This window comes from Hyla sarda, chromosome 1 (assembly GCF_029499605.1).
Source record: "Hyla sarda isolate aHylSar1 chromosome 1, aHylSar1.hap1, whole genome shotgun sequence".
NCBI classification, from domain to species: Eukaryota; Metazoa; Chordata; class Amphibia; order Anura; family Hylidae; genus Hyla; species Hyla sarda.
In genome coordinates this window covers 376,173,823-376,199,594 of record NC_079189.1, presented here as the reverse complement: position 1 = coordinate 376,199,594, position 25,772 = coordinate 376,173,823, and the positions used below count along the sequence as shown (strand labels likewise).

The 25,772-nt window shown below is 40.6% G+C and overlaps 1 protein-coding gene across 4 annotated transcripts in view; it reads left to right on the top strand.

The window, feature by feature from the left end:
* The window catches only part of TLE1 (TLE family member 1, transcriptional corepressor), a 51,945-nt gene extending 26,388 nt beyond the window's left edge, over positions 1 to 25,557 (top strand). For 2 of the 4 annotated variants that reach the window (XM_056523732.1, XM_056523713.1), the window contains exons 7-20: positions 523 to 724; positions 1,285 to 1,301; positions 3,602 to 3,718; positions 5,050 to 5,103; positions 5,228 to 5,380; positions 6,674 to 6,818; positions 7,524 to 7,717; positions 9,157 to 9,233; positions 11,558 to 11,807; positions 13,879 to 14,126; positions 17,642 to 17,789; positions 22,704 to 22,854; positions 23,134 to 23,210; positions 24,615 to 25,557. In XM_056523732.1, coding sequence (XP_056379707.1) covers positions 523 to 724; positions 1,285 to 1,301; positions 3,602 to 3,718; positions 5,050 to 5,103; positions 5,228 to 5,380; positions 6,674 to 6,818; positions 7,524 to 7,717; positions 9,157 to 9,233; positions 11,558 to 11,807; positions 13,879 to 14,126; positions 17,642 to 17,789; positions 22,704 to 22,854; positions 23,134 to 23,210; positions 24,615 to 24,722 — 1,941 coding nt within the window. In that variant the 3' untranslated portion in view covers positions 24,723 to 25,557. Of the gene's footprint in view, positions 1 to 519; positions 725 to 1,284; positions 1,302 to 3,601; positions 3,719 to 5,049; positions 5,104 to 5,227; positions 5,381 to 6,673; positions 6,819 to 7,523; positions 7,718 to 9,156; positions 9,234 to 11,557; positions 11,808 to 13,878; positions 14,127 to 17,641; positions 17,790 to 22,703; positions 22,855 to 23,133; positions 23,211 to 24,614 lie in introns of all 4 variants that reach the window. The other 2 variants (XM_056523706.1, XM_056523722.1) reach the window with 1 other exon arrangement.
* Positions 25,558 to 25,772: the final 215 nt, after the last annotated feature.

Here is a 25,772-nt window from a genome sequence, read left to right as displayed (position 1 = left end):
TTTGACTAGTGATTTGAATGGTACATGAAATGTCAAATGTTTTAATCGGTCGCTCTTTGACCCCCACCAATCAGGAAAACTGGTGGGGATAAGCTTGTAGTAGCATGCTTTACTCCCTGTGTATGGATATGTGGAAACTCTGGTACTCTGAAACCTGAGTATTTGTTTTTAAAAGGGGTTGTATGAGACTAAAATCTGGCAATTTTGGCTGCCTCCTTCTAGAAACTGTAGGATAAATCTAGTATTACATTACAGCATAGCCCCGTCCACCTAAAAAGGTTATACAGATGCCTCCTATAGACAAGTGTGGTGCTGTTTTCTTGAAGCACGCAGCCATGTTTCTTCTAGTCTTTAAACTCTCAAATGTACATACTATAGGTGAAATAACCTGTATGTGTTTAGATTATATTGAACATGTACTACCCTACTTGTGTTTGCCCTTTCCATTTAATTCATATTTCTTTCTTTTTTTCATTTTTACTTGGGGAAAACCCTGTGCGTGCAATGAATCTCCAACAGCAGCAGCAGCTACAAGCTCAACATTTGTCACATAGTCATGGACCACCAGTGCCTCTAACTCCACATCCGTCAGGACTCCAGGCTCCTGGTATTCCACCTCTAGGGAGCAGTGCGGGTCTCCTTGCCCTTTCTAATGCACTTGGTGGGCAATCTCACCTTGCCATAAAGGATGACAAGAAGCACCATGATTCAGACCACCATAGAGGTGAGAGGCATGGAAAGCAGATGTAGGATTAAAAAAAAAAAAAAAATTCTATATTTTTGCATTTTATGTTTGCAAGATAATGTTTAAAATAAAGATAAGCACTCTGTAACTGTTTTCTCATTGTCTGTAGCCATAGCACTCAAGGTAGAGCTACATCACTTTACCTTTTTAAGGGTGGTAAACTTTACATGACTTGGACTGGAACATATATGTACAGATTGTAGTAGTCCTATTGCTTTTTTGTACAGTCTGTATAATCAGCCTGATAAGAATTTGTAAAATTCTGCAATGTTTTTTCATTGTATCAGACATTTCTTTTGTGTAGTGTTTGCCTATCACAAGTAATACAAAACTACACATGTAGTTGGCAACATAACAGCACATTTGCACTTTTAATGTTTTTGTTTCTGTAAAATGTAAATGAATGTTATGATTGGAAAATAAAACGCCCTTTAAAAACTTCTATGACTTCTAATTTGTCTTTATTTTCTTTTTTTGTTTGCGTGTTGCTTCTTTACCACAATGGACATGTCTGCATTTCTGGGTTTCCTCATGAGCAGAGAGAGAGCCAGGAACAGTAAGTAATGTTCATCATGCTTACATACTCAGTCCTCAAAAGTTCCTAAAAACAACCCGTCCGGCTTCAGTCATCCTTCACAGGGTTACGTTTTCACTTCCACATCCACTCCTTGGTTAATCTGAACTCATCTGTGTCATATAGACATTATTAGAACTGCATATGCAGTATGCAACATGGATATAGAAATCCAGCCACCTATACCCCTATTTATTGTATTTTTCGATCCCCTGCAGCTTGAATGTTTGTGTTCATCTACTTCTGGTTCATTATTTCATTTAAAACCGCTCTTTAACGTGTCGATCAGACAAGTCAAAAATGTGTTTTGGTCATTCCTCAAACCAGCTGTGATAGTGAGTTATTAGCTGGGGAAGCAGCGACATTACTGTTCACATATATATATATATATATATATTAATTAATATAAATGTGTTTTATTTTTTTATTTTTTCTACAATTGATCGATTCAACGGGGACAACCATTCCCTTTTTAAATAATTATCAATTTAAGATTCAGAGATTGGGTTAAAAATGGGTGAGAAAGCAAGAACAATGAGCCAAAGAAATGCACATTTAATTTATTAGACTTTTCATGCAGTCTTTTAGAAGCTGACACTTTTATAGATCTTCTGTGTCCCATTGTCAGAAGTTGCTCTCCCTTTTGACTTGAAGATCCTTTTGTTTTCCTTCATTTTTAAGTCTGCTGACGCCTGAAAACTAGAGCGAGATAAGCTCATTTACCTGTTTTATGATGGTTGCCATCAAACATAAAAGGGTTGTAAACTTTTATCCGTTTGTCCTCAGTTGTAAATGACCTGGCTCCCTTCGATACTTATTTCACAGAACCTTCCATAGCTTCACAGGGAATGTATCCATTCATCATTACTATATTCTCTATGAAGTTACTGACGGACCTATGCTGTATGCATCCTAAGGAGGTTGTTCACTTCAGTCGATTGGGTGTAAGCAGCAAAGAAAGTTAAAGATCAAATTTGCCTACAAATGTTCTCGTTTTGGTCAAAAAGTGCCCTAAGAGCCTCCATTTTTTGACCAAGAGTGCTGCTGCAACCTTCTTTTTTGTTCTCTATGCATAGATACGTTGGGGTGAACTGTGCTCAATCTCAATGCAACTTTATTTTTATTTTTTAAACTATATAACCTGTAAGTTCCAAGCAGAAGCTTTTAAACTTGGCAGCTAAACACTGGGAGTAGTCTAATTTAACATTGCCTTAGTATTCATGATGTACATGAGCTGTTGCATTAATGAACTCCTATGTGAAAAACCTAAATTTTGCGAAAAGTTGCTTAAGTTGATAAATAGAGATGAGCAAAGCTGCAGTGATTCGATTCGTTACGAACTTTGTGGCTCGTTGGTTGCTGACTTTAGCCTGCATAAATGAGTTCAGCTTTCAGGTGCTCCGGTGGGCTGGAAAAGGTGGATACAGTCCTAGGAGAGAGTCTCCAGCCCACCGGAGCACCTGAAAACTGAACTCATTTATGCAGGCTAAAGTCAGCAACCGCCGAGCCGAGAAGTTTGTGACAAATCGAATCTCTGTAACCTCACTCATCTCTATTGATGATTTTGATTAAAAAAATCCAGACTCATAGAGCTTCATGGGAAGTATTGCGAGCGTGCAGTGTGTATGGATTTATAGAAGGTCTGATAACTTCTGTTAAGTGATACAATGACACTCTTCCCTCAAGAAAGGGACTAGCAAATGAGGAATCCTGTCCCATTAAATCATTTATTTTTTTTCTTTAATGCGGGGTACTTTTTGAACACCAAACAGATCCTGTTAAAGTCAATGGGATCTGTCGGGACCCATTGGAGTTGCGACAGTGTTCAGCTTCCTTGTCTGCATTGGAGCTCCCAATTGCAGATGTGCATATAACCTTAGTGTGTTGAACCATCAAGTCTCATTGCAAGGTCCCAATCCAGATTTTTGTCTCTTGGCCAATAGTCTTAAGGAGTGTAACAATAGTTGTAATGCCTGCACTGTATTCCAAGAGTGGGCATCAGTGTAACAAACCTTGTTATACCTTAAATGCACCTTCTGCAAATTCACTCTGGGGGAAAAAGCACTGCTGACCATTAAATTATTATTCTTTTTTTTCAATCATTGGAAGTAATTTGTCCGTTCAACCATCTACCATCTAATATGAATGTATGTAAATGTGTTTTTGTAGAGTGTGTGTGTGTGTGTGTGTGTGTGGTACTGAGGTGTTTCTATCACAGTTTAGCTATTTACAGTAAATTATCAAGATAAAAACATTTATTTTTTTTTTTTTCCTTTTTACAGAGTAATTCTTTGTTGGTTTCTGACAGTCTGCGAGGAACAGATAAAAGGAGAAATGGACCAGATTATTCTAATGACCTCAAAAAAAGGAAAGTGGATGATAAGGATTCAAGTCACTATGTAAGTTGCTGACCCTTCCCTTCTGGAGTGGGTGCTCGATGACAGTTTTTTTTTTTTTTTTTTATTGTTTTTGGGGTCATTTCCTTTGCCACTTGGAAATTTAATTTATCTGAAATGATTGTATTTATGCCTTTAGGTGGCGTGACTAGAAAAGTGATTTTACCAGCTATGTTTAATCTTGTCAAAAATATAGTTAATATGGCAAAAAGTGCCCATTTTCTACTTGGTTCAGTTGCCTAACTAAAAAATTTTGGTTGCCTAGAAAGTACTGCCTGAAAACTCGGTGAAAAGACATTGTTGGGCACAACATTGTAACCAGCTCAAGTGTTTTTGTTAATAGTCTATTCATATGTACAGTGTCCTGCACATATTTGATGTGCAGGATTTGAAGCTGCAGATTTCCATGTAAATTGGAGTGGCCACTTTAAATCTGCATAAGCTCTGTACTTCCAGAAGGGATACATGTAATATAATATTTAAAGGCACTGCTAAAGAACATGCTTCATGGCCCTTTTATAGTGACTCTTGCCTACCCTGATCGTTCCTACTAGAGATGAGTGAAGTTAGCGATTCCATTCGTCACGAACTTCTCGGCTCGGAGGTTGCTGACTTTAGCCTGCATAAATGAGTTCAACTTTCAAGTGCTCCGGTGGACTGGAGACTCTCTCCTAGGACTGTATCCATCTTTTCCAACCCACCGGAGCGCCTGAAAGCTGAACTCGTTTATGCCGGCTAAAGTCAGCAATTGCCGAGCCGCGAGGTTCGTGACGAATCAAATTACTGCAAGTTGGCTCATCTCTAGTTCCACCTTCGCATTATTTTAGCCTCGGAAGGGCTGTTAAAGCAATTGGTGGCTTCACTTCAGAGATTTGCAATACGGGCTAAAGCTGCGAATGGAAATGAAATACTTGGCAGTACACTTAGGAGATGTGCTCTAGCCCTCTGATAACCCTGTCTCACAAAGCAAAGTTATTTCCTGTTTGTCTTTCAAGACGCCAGACACAGTTAACAGTCTTGGTTTTCCGGTTTGAAAGGCAAGCATTTCCAGTAGTTTCACAAAGTCTAGAACTGATGACAAAACATGCAGGGGACAGCGGGGGTCACATTTCTGGAACCTTTGAAGTGTCCTCGATATTCATTATTATTTTCTGTATAGTCATAGTTTTTTTTTTCTCTTTTCTCCTATGTTTAGTGTACAATATGGTTGAAATCTTTCATGGTTGGTTTGTTCTTTTACTATGTTTTCTTCATGTAATAATCAAGAAGTTGTGTGTCTTTGTTACTGTTGATACAAAATTCAATTTAGCTATTTTATTCATTTTTATTTATAGGATAGTGATGGGGATAAAAGTGATGACAATTTAGTAGTGGATGTTTCCAATGAGGTGAGCTTCTATTTTTCGGGTTTAGTAAAAGTGCATTTGAAGCGTAGTATGGTATTTATGTATGTATGTATGTATGTATTTATTTATTTTTTTGACTAAAATAAAACTGTTTGTACATTTGAAGGACCCTTCTTCCCCAAGAGCAAGTCCAGCTCATTCCCCAAGGGAAAATGGAATTGATAAAAGCAGGTTAATGAAGAAAGATGCTTCAAGTAGTCCAGCGTCTACAGCATCATCAGGGAGCTCCACATCCTTAAAATCTAAAGAAATGAGTATGGTAGGTAAATGTGTCCAAATAGCAAAATACTGCCAATGCCACCTACAAGGGTTAGTCTTGACCTGTGACACAGGTGCTGGTGGGGTGCCAGCAGGATGTGCTACCAACACGTAATGTAGAAAGTGAAGGGCGGTTTCCCACTACACATAGGAGATCTAATATGTTTACGGCCTAGGGCAGGTCATCCCTTTCCTCCTAAAAATTGTGTAATGTCCTAATTTGTTAGATATATCTAAAGGATATATCGGTCCCTTATAACTTTAATACATAATAAGCCATGTTTCAAAAAAATGTGGTTATGTAGCTGGTTTTCTGCAACAACTAACACTCCAGACCCCCCCAAAAGAAAAGAGCAAAAAAAAAAACCCCTGGCTTTTATTGCAGAAAATCCTTCTACTTCTCAGGCTTTCCGGCTTTCAGATCCTGCACTGGTCTCTACTTTCTGGTTCCTTTCAGCCAAGACGTTACTGCAGCAGCCAATGACATGCAGAAAGGGACCTGGAAGTAGACTAGTAGGGGGTCGGTATGACTTATGACAATTCTGAGCCATTCTCACAAAATTTTCAAGGGACTTGACGACTCCTTGAATGAATAAGCACTATATGGACTTGGCGTTGTTTGCCAGTGTTTTTAATGGCAAGTGCGGAGAGCAGTCGGTACCTTTGGAAAACACTGTTAAATGCATTGGAGGTTGGTTTTGTTATTTAAAAAAAATATATATATATAATTTTGAGTGGGAAATGATAGTTGTCAAATCTTTAAAATGTATGAATTTGAAATGTGTTTAAAACTTATGCCTTAAATGCATTGTAGTGAAAAAATACACCACACAGAACATGACGCTTGGCTGTGGTTCCTGCATTAAGTGACAGCAAATTCATGAGGCCTTTATTTTCCACAAGCTTAGTAGGACCATTTGGAAGTGTATTGGATGTAGAGCGATTTTGGTGCCAGATAGTCCTTAATTTGTCAAGCCCTGTGAAAATACCACATTGAGGGAATTATATGCAGGCTTAAAAATTTGTTTTAAACAATCTCCTTTATGCGGCTGTGGCTAGTAAAAATAAAAAAAAGTGTTACACTTTCTACAGATCTGAGTTTTCATTTTGGCAGTAGAATTAAAGGTCAACATTTCTTTCTCACAAGTTAATGCTGTCAACATTGTGTGGATTTATGAAAATTGGCTGAACGAGCGGGTAGTAGATGCCCAGTATCCCAGCTGCTGTTGTGATAAATTGTGTAATATGGCCTGGATTAAAAATAATACTCATTTAATTTGTTTAATGATACTAGCATGAAAAAGCCAGCACGCCTGTTCTGAAATCGAGCACGCCAACTCCTCGTAATGATGTACCGACTCCCGGCACAAGTGCTACGTCAGGTCTTCGCCCGGGTCTTGGCAAGCCTCCCTCCATGGACCCTCTGGTTAACCAAGCTGGTAAGAATTCCCTTTTTCTTCTCTGCTGTTTACATTGCATATGTTACGTACATAATACCCCATGAATCTTAAATATGTTTTTCTCCCCTTTCCTCCCATCAAAGAGGCCTGATGAATAACAGATGTTTGCACTCAATTTTCAGCAGCTGCACCACTTTCAGGCCGACTGTTTACACTTGGCTTTATTTTAATTCCAAATACTCCAATTTTCAGAAAGGCAGGCAGAAGATATCCATCTCCTTATTCTCAGTGTAATGCTGTTCTCAAACCCATAATTCCCAGTTCCAGTTGGTTAATATTTGCTATATGCATACAGCAAATGAACGCAGTAATGTTTACTTTCACAGGCAAGTCCTTTCATGTAAATCCTTGAAGAAATCTATTTTCCTTTGTGAAGCGACTATTAAAATTCAGGAGTCTGGCCTAGAATAAGATTAATTCCAGATCTCTCAGCCTTTATCTTTCAGTTTTGGCACAGACAAATATATTGTAAACAAAGATCAGGCTATGTTTTTTTAAGGAAAAGAGGGGTGAGATTCCTTTACAGTAAAATGAGTCTGTAAAGTCTAGTAAAAAAAAACGTAAAGTGCTCATATGCATTACTAGTCCTTTAAAGCACACTTGTCCAGGGCAGTTGCCATAGTGGAACATTATATACATTTTGTTATTGATTAAATATAGTAAACACGTATTCTCTTCTTGCAGCTGCTGCTGGTTTGAGGACACCGCTAGCAGTTCCAGGTCCCTATGGTTCGCCATTTGGAATGGTACCTCATGCTGGAATGAATGGGGAACTTACCAGTCCAGGAGCGGCATATGCAAGTTTACACAATATGTCCCCGCAGATGAGCGCAGCCGCTGCAGCAGCTGCCGTAGTGGCATATGGCAGGTCACCAATGGTGAGTGTAACGTTATATTGTGTCATTTTACAGCACATAAAGAGGAGGCCTCCAAAGTGCTCAGACTCATATGCTGCATTGCCTACTGATTTGTATTCACATTTTTAAAGGGAACATGTCACCTCTTTTCCAGCGGTCTGTAGCTTACTAGAGTACATACAGTAGTTTAGCAGCACCCGCATGCTGAAACAGGCAGCAAATGCCGACACTGCAGAATGAGTTACACATATTCATGAGGAGCAGCTAGCCCTACCCACTGGGCCGCTGGCCACACCCACTACAAATGATTGGCAAGTTTTTCCCTGTATAGTGTTAGCACATGCCAATCATGTGGGAGGACTGAGCTAGCTGCCCTTTAGGAAGACTTGTAACTTCTTCTTCTGCAGTGCTTGGCACACGCTGCCTGCTTCAGCATGAGTTCTCCTAAACTATTGTATGCCTTGTAATAAGAAACAGACAGCTGAAAACAGCCTGTGCTGCTATGTACTGCTGCCCTCAGCAAGGACACGATAACTTGTGTGACAGGTTCCCTTTAGCACTATACATCATTAGGTTCCTTGTGAAATAGAATATCTGTACTAAAGATCTCCCCTAAACAAGCAGAGCGGTGAGAGCACTGATTTTCGAGCTTGTTACTCTGGATGAGGCTGGTCTCAGATGAGTGTAGTACAGCCAAATTTATTTTCATCCATATTATGGCTACATTTACTAGTCATAGCTAGGGTGTTTAGATTGGGTCATCAGACCTATGGTTGTAATCCAGCTGTATTTCCCTTGTCTGGAACCAGTCTAGGACTGTAGAATTAGAAGCCCAGGTAAAAGTCATGCTGGTTGAGTTTTTTATTGGCTTATAATGCAGATGTGGCTATAGATTTCACCCTTACCTCTAGATGGGGGGAGGGAGCTGTGACCTAATTCTCTGGAGAAATTCTACCATGTATAGCACATGCTACAGGCTTGAAAATCCACAGTATGTCTCTGAAGCTGAATTTTTCTTCTGCATGTTGATTTTTGGTGGGTATTCTGCTCTGTAAGTAGCATGGCTATGATTAGTGTTATCCCAGCTTAATCGTGCAGTACAGTGATCCCCCAAACTACCATGGTCCAACATACAATTGATTCCACTTATAGATGTGCACATTGTTAGTTGAATACAGCATCGGGTTATGATGCTTCTCACTTGAGTATGTTGGGGGCCATCACTGTACAGAAGCAGCTTTTTGGAGGAGCTAATTACAGTTCCTGCAGGGCTTCTTTATTACGCTAGCCCCCCCCCCCCCCCACCCCGGTCAGGCTCCACTGCATACAATGTGTAGTAGAAACTCAGTGAGGGACTCAGTCTCTAGATGTTCAGAGTCGATGTGTGTTGGTTGTCAATAATGACTTTTACCTGAATAGTGCAGATATTAACTGTATTAACTCTTCTTACATTTGTAAAGGTTGGCTTTGAAACTCCTCCTCATATGAGAGTTCCAGGAATGCCTCCAAACCTAGCTGGAATCCCCGGAGGAAAGCCGTATGTATAAGTTTATATACATCTCCATGTTGTTCTCTGTAGCCTGAAAAGTAATGTCATGATAAATGTGTAGCCTATGTTGTTTGTTAGCAGTGCATTATAGAGCTGGAGAAGCTGAGCAGTTGGTACCTAGTTTTAAGGGAAAATGGTTATTACAGCCTATTATTTTAGATCCTGTCTCATTCTAGCCCTAAGTAACCAAAGAAAGCCCTAATGCACTGACAGCAATTTCTATGTGCATTCTAGGGAGGGAGACATAAGTAGAACAAAAAATCTACTTGATATCAAAATTAGTATTGTCCTCCTGCAAAAATGTGGACTTTAACCCCTTAACGACGCAGGACGTATATTTACGTCCTGCGCCGGCTCCCGCGATATGAAGCGGGATCGCGCCGCGATCCCGCATCATATCGCGTCAGTCCCGGCGCTAATCAACGGCCGGGACCCGCAGCTAATACCACACATCGCCGATCGCGGCGATGTGCGGTATTAACCCTTTAGAAGCGGCGGTCAAAGCTGACCGCCGCTTCTAAAGTGAAAGTGAAAGTGACCCGGCTGCTCAGTCGGGCTGTTCGGGACCGCCGCGGTGAAATCGCGGCGTCCCGAACAGCTGATCGGACACCGGGAGGGCTCTTACCTGCCTCCCCGGTGTCCGATCGACGAATGACTGCTCCGTGCCTGAGATCCAGGCAGGAGCAGTCAAGCGCCGATAATGCTGATCACAGGCGTGTTAATGCACGCCAGTGATCAGCATAGGAGATCAGTGTGTCCAGTGTTATAGGTCCCTATGGGACCTATAACACTGCAAAAAAAATGTAAAAAAAAAGTGTTAATAAAGGTCATTTAACCCCTTCCCTAATAAAAGTTTGAATCACCCCCCTTTTCCCATAAAAAAAATAAAAGTGTAAAAAAAATAAACATGTGGTATCGCCGCGTGCGTAAATGTCCGAACTATAAAAATATATCCTTAAGCCGTACGGTCAATGGCGTACGCGCAAAAAAATTCCAAAGTCCAAAAAAGCGTATTTTGGTCACTTTTTATACCATTAAAAAATGAATAAAAAGTGATCAAAAAGTCCGATCAAAACAAAAATCATACCGATAAAAACTTCAGATCACGGCGCAAAAAATGAGTCCTCATACCACCCCATACGTGGAAAAATAAAAAAGTTATAGGGGTCAGAAGATGACATTTTTAAACATATAAATTTTCCTGCATGTAGTTATGATTTTTTCCAGAAGTGCGACAAAATCAAACCTATATAAGTAGGGTATCATTTTAACCGTATGGACCTACAGAATAAAGATAAGGTGTAATTTTTACCGAAATATGCACTGCGTAGAAATGAAAGCCCCCAAAAGTTACAAAATGGCGTTTTTTTTTCGATTTTGTCGCACAATTATTTTTTTTTCCGTTTCGCCGTGCATTTTTGGGTAAAATGACTGTCACTGCAAAGTAGAATTGGCGACGCAAAAAATAAGCCATAATATGGATTTTTAGGTGGAAAATTGAAAGGGTTATGATTTTTAAAAGGTAAGGAGAAAAAACGAAAGTGCAAAAAACGGAAAAACCCCGAGTCCTTAAGGGGTTAAGATGTTCTCCCAGTGTTAAAAATAAAAAAATAAAAAAAAGCATGGTTGTTAAAAATTTACAAATACAAAACAAACCTTTTTAATACCCATAGGAGCCTGCTTAATCCATCTGTTGTAAGAAGGTAGCCTGTCCCGATTCATTCTGCTTGTGGTCCAAACAGCATGAAAGTGACGGGTTCCCTTCATGGTCCCGTATGTATTTCTCGAGCATTCTGCATTGGCTGTCTGTTTTGTTTTAATCTGTTAAATGCTATATAGAAGAGCTGTATGGAAAATGGTATTGATGGAGTCAAGGTGGCTTCTTCTTTCTAGACTATCTTGCTGCTTCAGTGTTTGAGTGTAATGTAAATAATTCCCCAGTGGAGGGGGTGAACCAAATATCCTACTATAAGAATAGGGCTTGTAGTGTCACAGGCTAAAGTACAGTAAGTGGAAGCACAGATGTTCCTACTTAGATTGTTTAGCTGTCAGAGAAGATGTATGTCAGGAGAGAAAATACTCCTATGTTTAGAGATTTCAACTTCTAATTGTTTTCCATGCTTCAGGCCAAATCGGAAACTATATTTAATGAATGTTAAGTGTTTTCCTGCTTGCTGCATGACATCTATGTGTTTGTGATCTGTAATAATTGCCTGGTGGCTCTGATGCTTTTCAAGACGTTGTAGAGCTGCTCGCGCTGCAATCTAGGTGTTCCTTGCATCATTGTTTAGTGTCATTCCCCTCTTCCCCAGGGCATATTCATTTCACGTTACTGCAGACGGCCAGATGCAGCCGGTTCCATTCCCTCCTGATGCTCTCATTGGCCCAGGAATCCCTCGGCACGCGCGACAGATAAACACACTAAATCATGGAGAAGTGGTTTGTGCAGTTACCATCAGCAACCCGACAAGACATGTGTACACTGGTGGAAAGGGATGTGTCAAAGTCTGGGACATTAGCCAACCTGGCAACAAAAGCCCGGTCTCTCAGCTGGACTGCTTGGTAAGTGAGCAGGAACTTGTGTTCTAGGTAAAATCTCCTTGGAGAGTGGAAAAGGAAATGGTTTTTCTGGTCTTTAATTTGTGTTGTCTTAAAGTTAGTCATTAAAAACTGCTTTTGACATGTTGTTCAGACATGTCAAAAGTTGTTGACCGAATCGGGTCTCACTCCTTAGAACCCACTGCAAGCACAAGTTATAAGCTGGGGAATCGAGCTGCATGGCCCTTCACTTACCGGCCATCTGAAAGATGCGTTCATTTGTCTCCATAAGTTTTTACCTTGAAATGTACGGTTCTCTCAGCCTACCAGGAATGGAGCACAATGCCGCTAGCTTACCTGGCCTATAAGTAGTGAGACTTGGTGCGATCAACAACTTTTGCATGTCTGATCAGTGTCAAAAGTTGTTTTTAAGCCTTGAGTATTGTCTGGACACTTTTCTCTAGGCACAATTTTTATATTTGGTCAGCTTGTGTTTATTTTTTTTGTAAGTAGTGCCCTAGGTTATTTTTTTGTTTTTCTGCCAGGGCTTCCTTTTATAGTTCTCCTAGTATTTCAGGTGTGATCATGAGGCAAAGTACACTGCTCCTAAAAATAAAGGGAACACAATGTAACTCAGTCAATCACACTTCTGTGAAATCACTCTGTCCATTCAGGAAGCAACACTGATTGACAATCAATTTCACATGCTGTTGTGCAAATGGAACAGACAACAGGTGGAAATTATAGGCAATTAGCAACACTCCCAATAAAGGAGTGATTCTGCAGGTGGTGACCACAGACCGCTTTGGCCACTTTTGAATGCTGGTTGTGCTTTCACTCTAGTGGTAGCATGAGATGGAGTCTACAACCCACTCAAGTGGCTCAGGTAGTGCAGCTCATTCAAGATGGTACATCAATGCGAGCTGTGGCAAGAAAGTTTCCAGTTTCTTCAGCGCAGTGTCCAGAGCATGGAGGCGCTACCAGGAGACAGGCCAGTACATTAGGAGACATGGAGGAGGCCTTAGGAGGGCAACAATCCAGCAGCAGGACCACTACCTCCGCCTTTGTGCAAGGAGGATAATGAAGAGCACTTACAGAGCCCTGCAAAATGGCCTCCAGCAGGCCACAAATGTGCATGTGTCCATTCAAACAGTCAGAGACAGACTCCATGAGAGTGGTATGAGGGTCCGACATCCACAGGTGGGGGTTGTGCTTACAGCCCAACACCATGCAGGACGTTTGGCATTTTGACTTGTTTTAAGGACATTACATCAAAGTTGGATCTGCCTGTAGTGTGGTTTTCGACTTTGATTTTGAGTGTGACTCCATATCCAGACCTCCATGGGTTGATAAATTTGATTTCCATTGATAATTTTTGTGTGATTTTGTTGTCAGCACATTCAACTATGTAAAGAAAAAAGTATTTCATACCATTAGTTCATTCAGATCTAGAATGTGTTATCTTAGTATTCCCTTTATTTTATTTGAGCAGTGTATATTATGCTTAGCTGTTCATCACTGGCATAAGTATTGTATTCCAACTGCTTACGATCACTTTGTCTCATGTTCAGCTCTACCTAAGTACTACTTCATTGTGTTATAGTTGGAAGAATTGATTCTCATGCACTGTAGCCAGAGCCTTGGTGATCTCCGCTCTGTGTGTTTACACTGCTTGTTTGCCAAGTAGGTGGTTGGAAATTGTTAGATGACGGTTATGAAAAATAATCTTAGGACTTGGCGTTTCTATGATGAGTGTTTACCCAGGGTTCTCCAGTCGTACACGTACAGACTGCATTTGTCATCAGTTTGATGGAATTTACCTGTGCAAATAATAGTATAACTATTTATAATATGAGAGTAGTAAAAGTATTTAACTTGCTTATAACCACAAAAAGGTAGAGTAAACTGAGGTGTTCATGTTTACTAGTTGAGTCTGTCTTGTGCCTGGAGGAAACGGGTTTTTTTATAATTTTTTTTTTTTTTTACATATTAAAGGGTGTCCATAAATACATTTTGTTCAAGAACTACACAAAATGCAAAAACTAACTGTTTGTTTTTAATTTTTTTTGTTTGTTTTTCTTTTTCCCTTCTATAGAACAGAGATAACTATATTAGGTCATGTAAATTACTTCCCGATGGATGCACTCTGATAGTTGGAGGGGAAGCCAGCACGTTATCCATATGGGACCTGGCAGCGCCTACCCCACGTATAAAAGCCGAGCTGACATCATCTGCTCCTGCCTGCTATGCTCTGGCCATCAGCCCCGATTCCAAAGTCTGCTTCTCCTGCTGTAGTGATGGCAACATTGCAGTGTGGGACTTGCACAATCAGACACTTGTCAGGTAAGTTATAGCAACTCCCATTGATATTGAAAAAACAATGTTGTATTTTAAGAGACTAAAAAATGTAATTCCTTTTTAATTCTTCCTGCTTGGAGATTGACAGTGATATGGCTGTAGGTAGTTTTGTGTCACAGGAGGTTGCATTAGATCTTTGAGATACACTGCATATTTCTATTTTTAAATAGTTTTACTGTACCAAGAACTACAGCCAGCAGTGTTTTGAGCAGGTGTGTGATCACTTGGATTGATACAGTAACAGGCAGAAGCACTCCTACCTGCTGTAAACTAGATTATGTATTTTGTCTTGTAGCATTAAATACAGACCATCTGTAGTCTGAGATCTGCAAATGGTAGAATAAAAATGTTTACATCAATTGTGATTCAGAAGATTTAGCTTGGTACTTCTTGGAGAGTGTATTGAAAAGTATATACTTTCTTAGGAAATCTAAGACCATTCTTTGGCTTTCCAAGGAGAACTGCGCAGAAGTGATTGAGCTCAGTGCCTAATACCAAGTGACAACTTGACTTTTTGATGGCGTGTTGTGCACCTTTCTAAATGACATGGCGCAGACTGCATAGAAAGTACTGCTGATCATGTAAAAAAAAAAATCAGTAAAATGCTGATAAAACATGCATAATCTGCATAGGTTTCATTCAAGTTTATTTTTAAAGGGGTACTACGCTGGCCAGCGTTCGGAACTAAATGTTCCGAATGCTGTTTTTGTGCTGTGGGGGTCAGCCACGCCCCTATTGATGCCACGGCCACACATCCTCAATGCAAGTCAATGGGGGAGGCGTGATGGCAGTCTTGCCCCCTCCCATTGACATGCATTGAGGGGCGTGGCAATGATGTCATGGGGATGACACTGATCATACAAAAAAAAGCATTGTAATGTGTACATTTTTATATAGCCAAAAAAATTACAAAACAAAAACTTGTCAAACATACAAAGAACACAGTGTGAATCCAGCCATAGTATAAGAAAAAAATTAATCTCCAGGTTCCCATAAAAAGGAGATAATAGCTACAAGGTAGAACTAGTTAGGTGTGTATTATATGGCCAGTTTTTAACTCTGTTTAGTTTAATGGTCACCTGACATGACTCTCATGCTGCCTGAACCATGAGTCATTGGAGTAGTCTCCAGAGTCATCTTACCTCCTCTCCACCCTTGGATTCTGCCTGTTTGGGTATAAAGAGGGATCCGTTAATCAAGGTTGCTGGGTGGGAGGAAGACTCTGCGGACCACCTCAGTGACTCATCTTAGGACTTGGCGTTGCTATGATGAGTGTTTACCCAGGGTTCTCCAGTCGTACACGTACAGACTGCATTTGTCATCAGTTTGATGGAATTTACCTGTGCAAATAATAGTATAACTATTTATAATATGAGAGTAGTAAAAGTATTTAACTTGCTTATAACCACAAAAAGGTAGAGTAAACTGAGGTGTTCATGTGTACTAGTTGAGTCTGTCTTGTGCCTGGAGGAAACGTTTTTTTTTTTTTATTTATTTTTTAACATATTAAAGTGTGTCCATAAATACATTTTGTTCAAGAACTACACAAAATGCAAAAATGGCTACAAGGTAGAACTAGTTAGGTGTGTATTATATGGCCAGTTTTTAACTCTTTGTTTAGTTTAATGGTCACCTGACATGACTCTCATGCTGCCTGAACCATGAGTCATTGGAGTAGTCTCCAGAGTCATCTTACCTCCTCTCCACCCTTGGATTCTGCCTGTTTGGATATAAAGAGGGATCCGTCAATCAAGGTTGCTGGGTGGGAGGAAGACTCTGCGGACCACCTCAGTGACTCATGGGTCAGCTACCATGAAAGTTAACAGGTTGCCTTTTAATATATAGTTGCTTAATTGACTTTATCTCCAATGTATTTTGAGGTTGTGTGTCTAATATTGCATTACTAGATAGGAATCTGCAGTGGTTATCTTTTTATAGCCAGAGAAATAGAATCTCTTCTCTTTAAATAATGGCAGATATATTCTGAAGGCTTTCCTTGAGGGTAATGTCATTTTATTAAAGAGAAATGCTGACACAAAGTTCTGGGGAAGTGACCTTTTGTATTTTATGTTTCATGACCCTGGCAGTTGGAATATCTTAATACCAGCAGTGGATGCCAAAAGGGTTAAACAAGGCTTAGCGGGATTTTTATTTAATTGCTCTTAGAGCTAGGTTGTATGTAGCTCACATCTTTTTGAATCCTATTAGGTTGGCAAACCTGCTTGTATAGAAGGCCAGCAAACTATTCTGTCTGGAATAAATCCACGAGGCTTTACAGGCTGTTTGGCAGGCACATGACAGATTTGGGACTCTGATAATTCTCCTCCCAACCTTCAGATGTAATTTTAAGCACAGCCAGTGTCCTCCTGGCATAAGTTCCCTTACCCCCTCCCCTCTCCTCAAAGTACTGTGTATCTGTTAAATGCTTTTATGGGTCTCTTACATGAAGAAAGGTGAGAGCTGTAAAAGACACAATAATCTTTACGCCTGTTAATGTTTTCAGCATTAATAGAATTAGCACTGTTACAGTCAACATTTGAAAACTAGAGTATGGTTTAAATGGAAACTGCCAGCCAATTCACTGCACTAAACCCAATACTGGGTTATAATGCGGGTGCAGCAGATTAAAATGAGGTATAACTTACCCGGGTCCGTGGTCCAGTTGCTGAGATACACCAACTAATAATGGTTCTATCTTCGTAAATGGATTATGAATCCTAATCTTGTTCACCCACACTATAACTGTGTATTGGGTTTAGTGCAGGTTTTTGGCTTTAATCTGGTTTTATTTTCTTAGCTTAAAAATCAATTTCTATACATTTTGAGTTAGCTGCCTTCTGCCTTTAAAGGGGCACTCCGCCCCTAGACATCTTATCCCCGATCTAAAAGGCACCCGATGTTCGGTGAGAGCATCAGGTGCAGCGCAGAGGCTCGTGACGTCATGGCCACGCGAGCAAGGCGTGGACGTGACATGACGAGCCTCTGGCCCACATCGCCAATCATCGGGCACAGAGCGAAGTTCGCTCTGTGCACCCGATGTCTGGGGTGCTGCAGCAGAAATCGCAGGGGTCCCCAGCAGCAGGACCCCCTGTGATCAGACATCTTATCCCCTATCCTTTGGATATGGGAGATGTCTAAAGGCGGAGTACACATTAAGGGATAAGTAGCCCAAAAGTTCTGGGCATGAATGATTAGTTTAACGAACCAGTCCAGAATTCCCATAAAAAATTCTCCTCCTAAATTATCGCTTGTTGGCAACAGCTGATGGGTGCCTTCTGTCAGTCATAAAATAGACATGTAGCCTTTTGAACTTGCTACAATAATGCTTGTAGTTTGAACCTGCGGTTGTAGTTTGGATTTGTTAGAATGGGAGGAGTGGTTCCATTTCACTGGATTTACAAGAGATGACACATGTAGGGAAAGTCCAAAGCTAACAACGCAGCAGTGTTTACCTTGACTACTGGCAGGAAATCATTATTCAATCTTGTTTGTCTTATCAGGCAATTCCAGGGCCACACAGATGGAGCCAGCTGTATTGACATTTCTAATGATGGTACCAAGCTCTGGACTGGAGGTTTGGACAACACAGTACGATCCTGGGATCTGCGAGAAGGCCGACAGCTCCAACAACATGACTTTACTTCACAGGTATAAATGTTACTTAACTTTTTGAGTTATACTTGCAACTTTTTTTTTTTTCTTTGTGTGTCTTGGCCAAATTTGAGGCTCCTCTTCATCATGCCTGACCTATTCTCCAATCTTTTGCTATACCCTGAGCAAACCTATGCTTGCTTAACCCCTTAAGGACCCAGCCAATTTTCACTGTAGGACCCGGCCATTTTTTGCACATCTGACCACTGTCACTTTAAACATTAATAACTCTGGGATGCTTTTACCTTTCATTCTGATTCCGAGATAGTTTATTCGTGACAGATTCTACTTGATGTTAGTGGTAAAATGTTGTCGATACTTTCTTGGTGAAAAATGCCAACATTTTTTTTTATTTTTTTTTTACTTTGAAGCTCTCTGCTTTTAAGGAAAATGAATATTCCAAACAAATTATATATTCACATACAACATGTCTACTTTATGTTTGCATCATAAAGTTTACTTTTTTTTTACTTTTGGAAGAAATCAGAGGGCTTCAAAGTACAGCAGAAATTTTCAAATTCTTAGCAAAATTTTCAAAATCAAAACAGAACTGGTCCCTGAAAAATTTTGAAGTGGATTTGAAGGGTCTTCATATTAGAAATACCCCACGAATGACCCCATTATAAAAACTGCACCCCTCAAAGTATTCAAAATGATATTCAGAGAGTTTAACCCTTTAGGTGTTTCACAGGAATAGCAGCAAATTGAAGTAGAAAATTCTAAATCTTCATTTTTTACACTTGCATGGTCTTGTAGACCCAGTTATTGAATTTTTACAAGGGGTAAAGGAGAGAAATCTTCCTAAAATGTGTAACCCAATTTCTCTCGAGTAAGGAAATACCTCATATGTGTATGTCAAGTGTTTGGCGGGCGCAGTAGAGTGCTCAGAAGGGAAGGAGCAACAGTGGGATTTTGGAGAGTGAGTTTTTCTGAAATGGTTTTTGGGGGGCATGTCACATTTAGGAAGCCCCTATGGTGCCAGAACAACATTTTTCATTTTCACAGACCACTGTTCCAAAAATCTGTCAGACACCTGTGGGGCATAAATGCTCACTGTACCCCTTATTACATTACGTGAGGGGTGTAGTTTCCAACATGGGGTCACATGTGGGGGGGGGGGGCAGTGTTCTGGCACTATGGGGGCATTGTAAACACACGTGACCTTCAATTCCGACAAATTTTCTCTTCAAAAGCCCAATGGTGCTCTGAAGAAATGGGGTTACAAATTTTGAGGGGCTTTTTTTTCCTATTTTTCCTTATGAAAATGAAAAAGTTAGGGTAACACCAGCATTTTAGTGAAATTATTATTTTTTTTTCATTTTTCCATCCAACTTTGAAGAATTTTCATTAAACACCTTAGGGGTGTTAAAGCTCACTATACTCCTTGTTACGTTCCGTGAGGTGTGTAGTTTCCAAAATGGAATCACAGTGCACTCTCACTCCTGAGCCTTGTTGTGCACCCGCAGAGCATTTAACGCCCACATATGGGGTATTTCCGTACTCAGGAGAAATTGCGTTACAAATTTTGTGGGTCTTTTTTTCCTTTTAACGCTTGTGAAAATAAAAAGTATGGGGCAACACCAGCATGTTAGTGTAAAAAAAGAGTACGGAAATACCCCATATGTGGCCCTAAACTGTTTCCTTGAAATACGACAGGGCTCCGAAGTGAGAGCTCCATGCGCATTTGAGGCCTAAATTAGGGATTGCATAGGGGTGGACATAGGGGTATTCTACGCCAGTGATTCCCAAACAGGGTGTCTCCAGCTGTTACTAAATTCCCATCATGCCTGGACAGTCAGTGGCTGTCCCGAAATGCTTGGAGTTGTTGTTTTGCAACAGCTGGAGGCTCCCTTTTGGAAACACTGCCGTACAATATGTTTTTCATTTTTATTGGGGGGGGGGCAGTGTAAGGGGGTGTAAGTGTAGTGTAGTGTAGTGTGTTAGGGTACATTCGCACTGGCGTGTTACGGTGAGTTTCCCGCTAGGAGTTTGCGCTGTGGCGAAAAATTTGCCGCAGCCCAAACTTCAAGCAGGAAACTCACTATAAACCTGCCTGTGTGAATGTACCCTGTACATTCACATGGGGGGGGGGGGCAAACCTTCAGCTGTTTCAAAACTACAACTCCTAGCATGTACTGACAGACCGTGCATGCTGGGAGTTGTACTTTTGCAACAGCTGGATGCACAAAGGTTCTGTTACCTAACTCAGTATTTTCCAACCAACCAAACTGAAGGTTTTCCAGTGTGCCTCCTGCTGTTGCAAAACTACAATTCCCAGCATGTACTGATCACCGAAGGGCATGCTGGGAGATGTAGTTGCGTACCCCCAGCTGTTGCATAACTACAACTCCCAGCATGCAAAGACAGCTGTTTGGGCATGCTGGGATTTGCAGTTTTGCAACATCTGGAGGGCTACAGTTTTAGAGAACACTGCAAAGTGATCTCCAAACTGTGGCCCTCCAGATGTTGCAAAACTACAAAGCCCAGACAGCAGACAGCAAACAGCTGTTTGGGCATGCTAGGAGTTGTAGTTTTGCAAGATTTGGAGGGATACAGTTTAGAGACCACTGTATAATCTGATGACCCACCTGGGCGTTTGCACGGGATGCCTGCTGAATGATTTCCATACCGGCACACCATTCCGATCCGCGCACGGCAGGGGCCAGAATTCTCCATGACGTACGCGTACGTCATGGGTCCTTAAGGGGTTAATGTCGTTATGTTAGTTGACATGCAATTGATCTTGACTATTCACTGTTCTATACTATGCCCAATACCCCTTATATTTTATCTGCTTTTAACCCCTTAAGGACTGAGGGGTTTTCGGTTTTTGCACTTTCGTTATTTCCTCCTCACCTTTTAAAAATCATAACCCTTTCAATTTTGCACCTAAAAATCCATATGATGGCTTATTTTTTGCTCCAACAATTCTACTTTGCAGTGACATCAGTCTTTTTACTCAAAAATCTACAGCAAAACGGAAAAAAAAATAATTGTGCGATGAAATTGAAGAAAAAACGCCATTTTGTAATTTTGGGGGCTTCCGTTTCTACGTAGTACATTTTTCAGTAAAAATTACACCTGATCTTTATTCTGTAGGCCCATATGGTTAAAATGATCCCCTACTTATAAAGGTTTGATTTTGTCGTACTTCTGGAAAAAATCATAACTACATGCATGGAAATGTATGCGTTTAAAATTGTCATCTTCTGACCCCTATAACTTTTTTTATTTTTCTGTGTATGGGGCGGTATGAGGGCTCATTTTTTGCGGCGTGATCTGAAGTTTTTAGCGGTACAATTTTTTATTGATCGGACTTTTTGATCGCTTTTTATTCATTTTTTCATGATATAAAAAGCGACCAAAAATACACTATTTTGGACTTAGGAATTTTTTTGCGCGTACGTCATTTAATTAATGATATACAGGTATTTAAAGAACTGTACAGTACTGTATGCGATGTCACACATCACATACAATACATATACACACTATACACCCCATACATCAATGTTTCCCTATCAGTGTGCCTCCAGCTGTTGAAAAACTATAACTCCCAGCATGCCCAGACAGTCAATGGCTGTACATGCATGCTGGGAGTTGTAGTTGTGCAACAGCTGTAGGCACCCTGGTTTGTTAAACACTCCCCATACACTCCACATACAATGGTCATCCCAGAACCAATTAGCAGTTTCCCATAGAGATATGTATTCAACATACAATGGTTCCAAGGCCCCAGAACCAATTACCATTTTTACATAGACATATGTACTCGACATATGATGGTTTCAACATATGATGGTTCTCCTGGAACCAATTAATATCATATGTTGAGGGACCACTGTATTTTTATAGTTCGGACATTTGCGCACGCGGCGATACCACATGTTTATTTTTATTTACACAGGTTTTTTTAATGGGAAAAGGGGGTGATTTGAACTTTTATTAGGGAAGGGGTTAAATAACCTTTTAACTTCCATAGGGACCTATAACACTCCACACACTGATCTCCTATGCTGATCCCTGCAGAGCCATAGCTCTGCACGGATCAGCGAGATAGGGGCTCGATTGCTCAAGCCTGTAGTTCAGGCTTGGAGCAATCAAACCCTGATCGGACGCCGCGGACACAGGTGTCCCGATGTCCCGATCAGCCCGACTGAGCTGCCGGGAAGTGTTTACTTTCGTTTTCAGACGCGGTGGTCAATTTGATCGCCGCATCTGAAGGGTTAACAGTGCGCGGCACAACGATCGGTGCCGTACGCTGTTAGCCAAGGGTCCCGGCTATGATTAGCAGCTGGGACTGACCCGGTGTGATTCAGGGTCACGGCGTGACCCAGTTTTTAACACCAGGAGCGGGGTCAGGACATACAGGTACGTCCTAAGTCCTTAAGCGTTAAAATGTGCGCATGTGGACTACCTGTCCTGTACAGATTACTTTCCAGCAGTGTCCTCCTTATCGCATAATTTACAGTGAAAGGAGACACAAGTATATAGAAAAGCCCACCATGTACAATATCTGAAACTCACAGCTCAGCCTTTCCCTCCCTATTGAATGACCTCTGTGCAGGTCAGAGTATCCAGTATAGGTGAATAGGATACCCTCCAGTCTATTCTTGCCTATGTCCATGGGATTTGCTGTAAAGCATATATCTAAATGCTGTAAAAAGCACCATGATGACTACCCCCATAATAATGTACTGAAAATAATTTTGCAATCAGAAACTGGTTAGAAAACAAGAACATTTCAGTAACTACTCTGTAGTCAGTAAAAAATAAAAATCATGAGCATGGCTAAGCTAAGTCTCGATGGAAGATGCCCAACATGGCCTGCACCTACAATAGATTCTCTTTAGGACTTTTTTTTTTTTTTTTTTTTTTTATAATTTAACGTGATGCTTTTGTGATTCTTAGATATTTTCTCTTGGATACTGTCCCACTGGTGAATGGCTTGCAGTAGGAATGGAGAGCAGTAATGTGGAAGTTCTGCATGTTAATAAACCTGACAAATATCAGCTGCACCTTCATGAGAGCTGTGTGTTGTCCCTAAAGTTTGCCTATTGTGGTAAGTATATTTTGTTTGTTTTATCTTCAATAAAATCCTTAACACTAATATGTTGATATTCAATGGAATTGCTTACAAAATGTCCAGTGAAATGTCTTCCTTGTGACCATTACTTTATCCTGAGGATATTAGATTCTGAGAGCCTGCAGATAGTTACAGGCACATGTAAGAAAAAAGAAATGTAAAGTTTCTTCCAAAGTTAGATGCTTGCAGTTCTGCAACAAATAATGGTTTCAATAATGTTTTTCTTGTAATGGCAATACTTTTTTTTCTCTTTAGGTAAATGGTTTGTGAGTACAGGGAAAGACAACCTCCTTAATGCTTGGAGAACGCCTTATGGAGCCAGTATTTTCCAGGTAAATTTACACTATTACAACCTTTTTAAAGGGGTTTTCTAACCTTGCCTATCTCCAGAATAGGCCATGAGTATCAGATTGGCAGGTGTCTGAGTGTGATCAGCTGTTTGAAGAAGCCACAGGTCTTCTTAAAGTGCCACAGTCTCTTCAAAGTTTATCAGTGCTCATACCTGTACTTTCTTTATTTTATTTTTTGTTGTAGGGGTGCGATGCAAGGTTCCTTCATTTAAACAGATGGCTCGGTAGTACCAGTACTGAGATGCAAACACTAGTAAACATTGAAAATGCTGTGGCCTCTTCAAACGTTATCAGAGAGTTTGACCTTGCCAATTTGATATTGATGGCCTAAAGACAACTTTTTAAGGAATTGTATTTATATTTATGATGCCAAAAATTTAATTTTAGTGTTCATTCTACTGCCACCTTGTTTCACATGGCACTAGCTGCTTTGTAATGTGCAGTGACATTTCATAAGTTATACAGCGTAATGAGGTCTGTTTTAAGCCCTAATCTCTCCTCTCCTGAACAAACTTCGAAGGCTGGGTTCACACTACGTTTTGTAACTACGGTTCCCGTATATGACTGGGAGGAGGGGTGGGCGGGGCTTAATCGCGGCGCCCGCACTCAGCCGTATAGGGGAACCGTATTTAATGCATGTCTATGAGCCGAACGGAATGAACCGCAGCCTCCGGTCGGCTGCGTTTTCGGCTGTATGCGGTTTCCCGACCGCAGGCAAAAACGCGGTCGACATTAAGCCCCGCCCCCTCCTCCCAGCCGTATACGGGAACCGTAGTTACAAAACGTAGTGTGAACCCAGCCTAAGTTGATTCTTGACCAGAATCAAGTTGCTTTTTTTTTTTTTTTTTTTTACAAGGCCCTATATTGGCTTAAAGGGGTCGTGCGCCTTTCGGAGCTCCGCACGCAGTGTGCGAAAGTTCATTACTCCAAACGCTGTGTGCGGGCTTCCGTGTTCGCTGCCTCGTGACGTCACGCCCGCCCCCTCAACGAAAGTCTATGGGAAGGGGGCGCAACGTCACGAGGGGGCCGGGCGAACACGGAAGCCCGCACACAGCGTTTGGAGTAATGAACTTCCGGACGCTGCGTGCGGAGCTCCAAAAGGCAGGGCAGTGCACAACCCCTTTAAGAGTGTTGGAAGCACACCTATCAGGCTGCTCCTTTGACAGAATATCACTGTTAAATGAGAGCAGCCAGCACCATTTGTGAAAACAAGGAGGCTGCAGAAGAGAAACCAAGATAGTAAAATAAGAACTATGGAGAAAACTTTTAACCAAAGTAAAAGGCAGAAAAATACAAAGGTGTCCATAGCATTTAATCACAATGGAGCCTTTAATAATTCTTCCAGATACTTTAGTGTGAATTAACACTTTCTCAACTCTTTCATAGTCCAAAGAATCCTCATCTGTGCTGAGCTGTGACATCTCTGTGGATGACAAATACATTGTCACTGGATCAGGGGACAAGAAAGCCACAGTCTATGAAGTAATCTACTGAAAGTGACTAAAATGCTTTGGAAAGAGTATCTGGGCCAAAATCTGCTTTTTTGTGTAGAAGTAGAAAGACTGTTCTAAAAGAGAAGAATGGATTTTTTAACATGGATTTCCAACTCTATACCTGTCTATACAGAGCGTAAAAAGGGACTTGCATCTATATATTGTGGTTCAATAAAGACTTTGAACAAACTGAAATCAAGAAGATGGACATCAAATGTCTTAATGTGTCTGCTGATTTTTTTTTATTTTTTTTTTGTGACTCTCACTGAGGCGCAAACGTCCCAAAGTCAGGCGACTTACCAGAATCTTAAAACACAAGTTTCTTTATGTCCTAAAATGATGTTCATTTTGTTTCCTTTTTTTTTATTGTATTTTTTTGTTGAAGGTCAAGTTTTTGTACAAAATGTAAATATTTGTTTTCCTACAGTAAAGGCTTTAGTACCAACAGCATTTTTTTATTGTCAAATATGTAAATTGCTACCCATGGTGTATATAGGGTTTGTAATAACTCAATAAGGTTGTTGAAGGTCTATTTTACTTTTGGTACACTGTAATAGGTATAGTGAAGTTGTAAATGTTGTAAAATGCAGCTGCAATGAACGGTCATCTGTGTAGTAGGCTGCTAGTTGAAATGCCCTATATCCTGTCTCTTATACCTTTTTTCTCTATCTCAACCTGCTTGTAACTTACAATGCACCTATGAGGTCTTCCTCTTAACTCTGACATTCAGGAAACGCTTTCTTTCTTGCACAAAACGGAGAAACGGTCTTTCTGGAACTTGTGAAGAGTCAGTGGGGGAGAGTTATCAAAACCGATGCAGAGGAAGAGTGGTGCAGTTGCCCATAGCAACCAATCAGATTGCTTCTTTCATTTTCCACAGGCCTCTTTAGAGGCCTGTGGAAAATGAAAGAAGCAATCTGATTGGTTGCTATGGGCAACTGCACCACTCTTCCTCTGCACAGGTTTTGCTAAATCTCCCCCAGTCTGTGTATATACAACTAAACACGTTTTGTATGATTAGAATTGTACACTTACATATTTTTATGTTCAT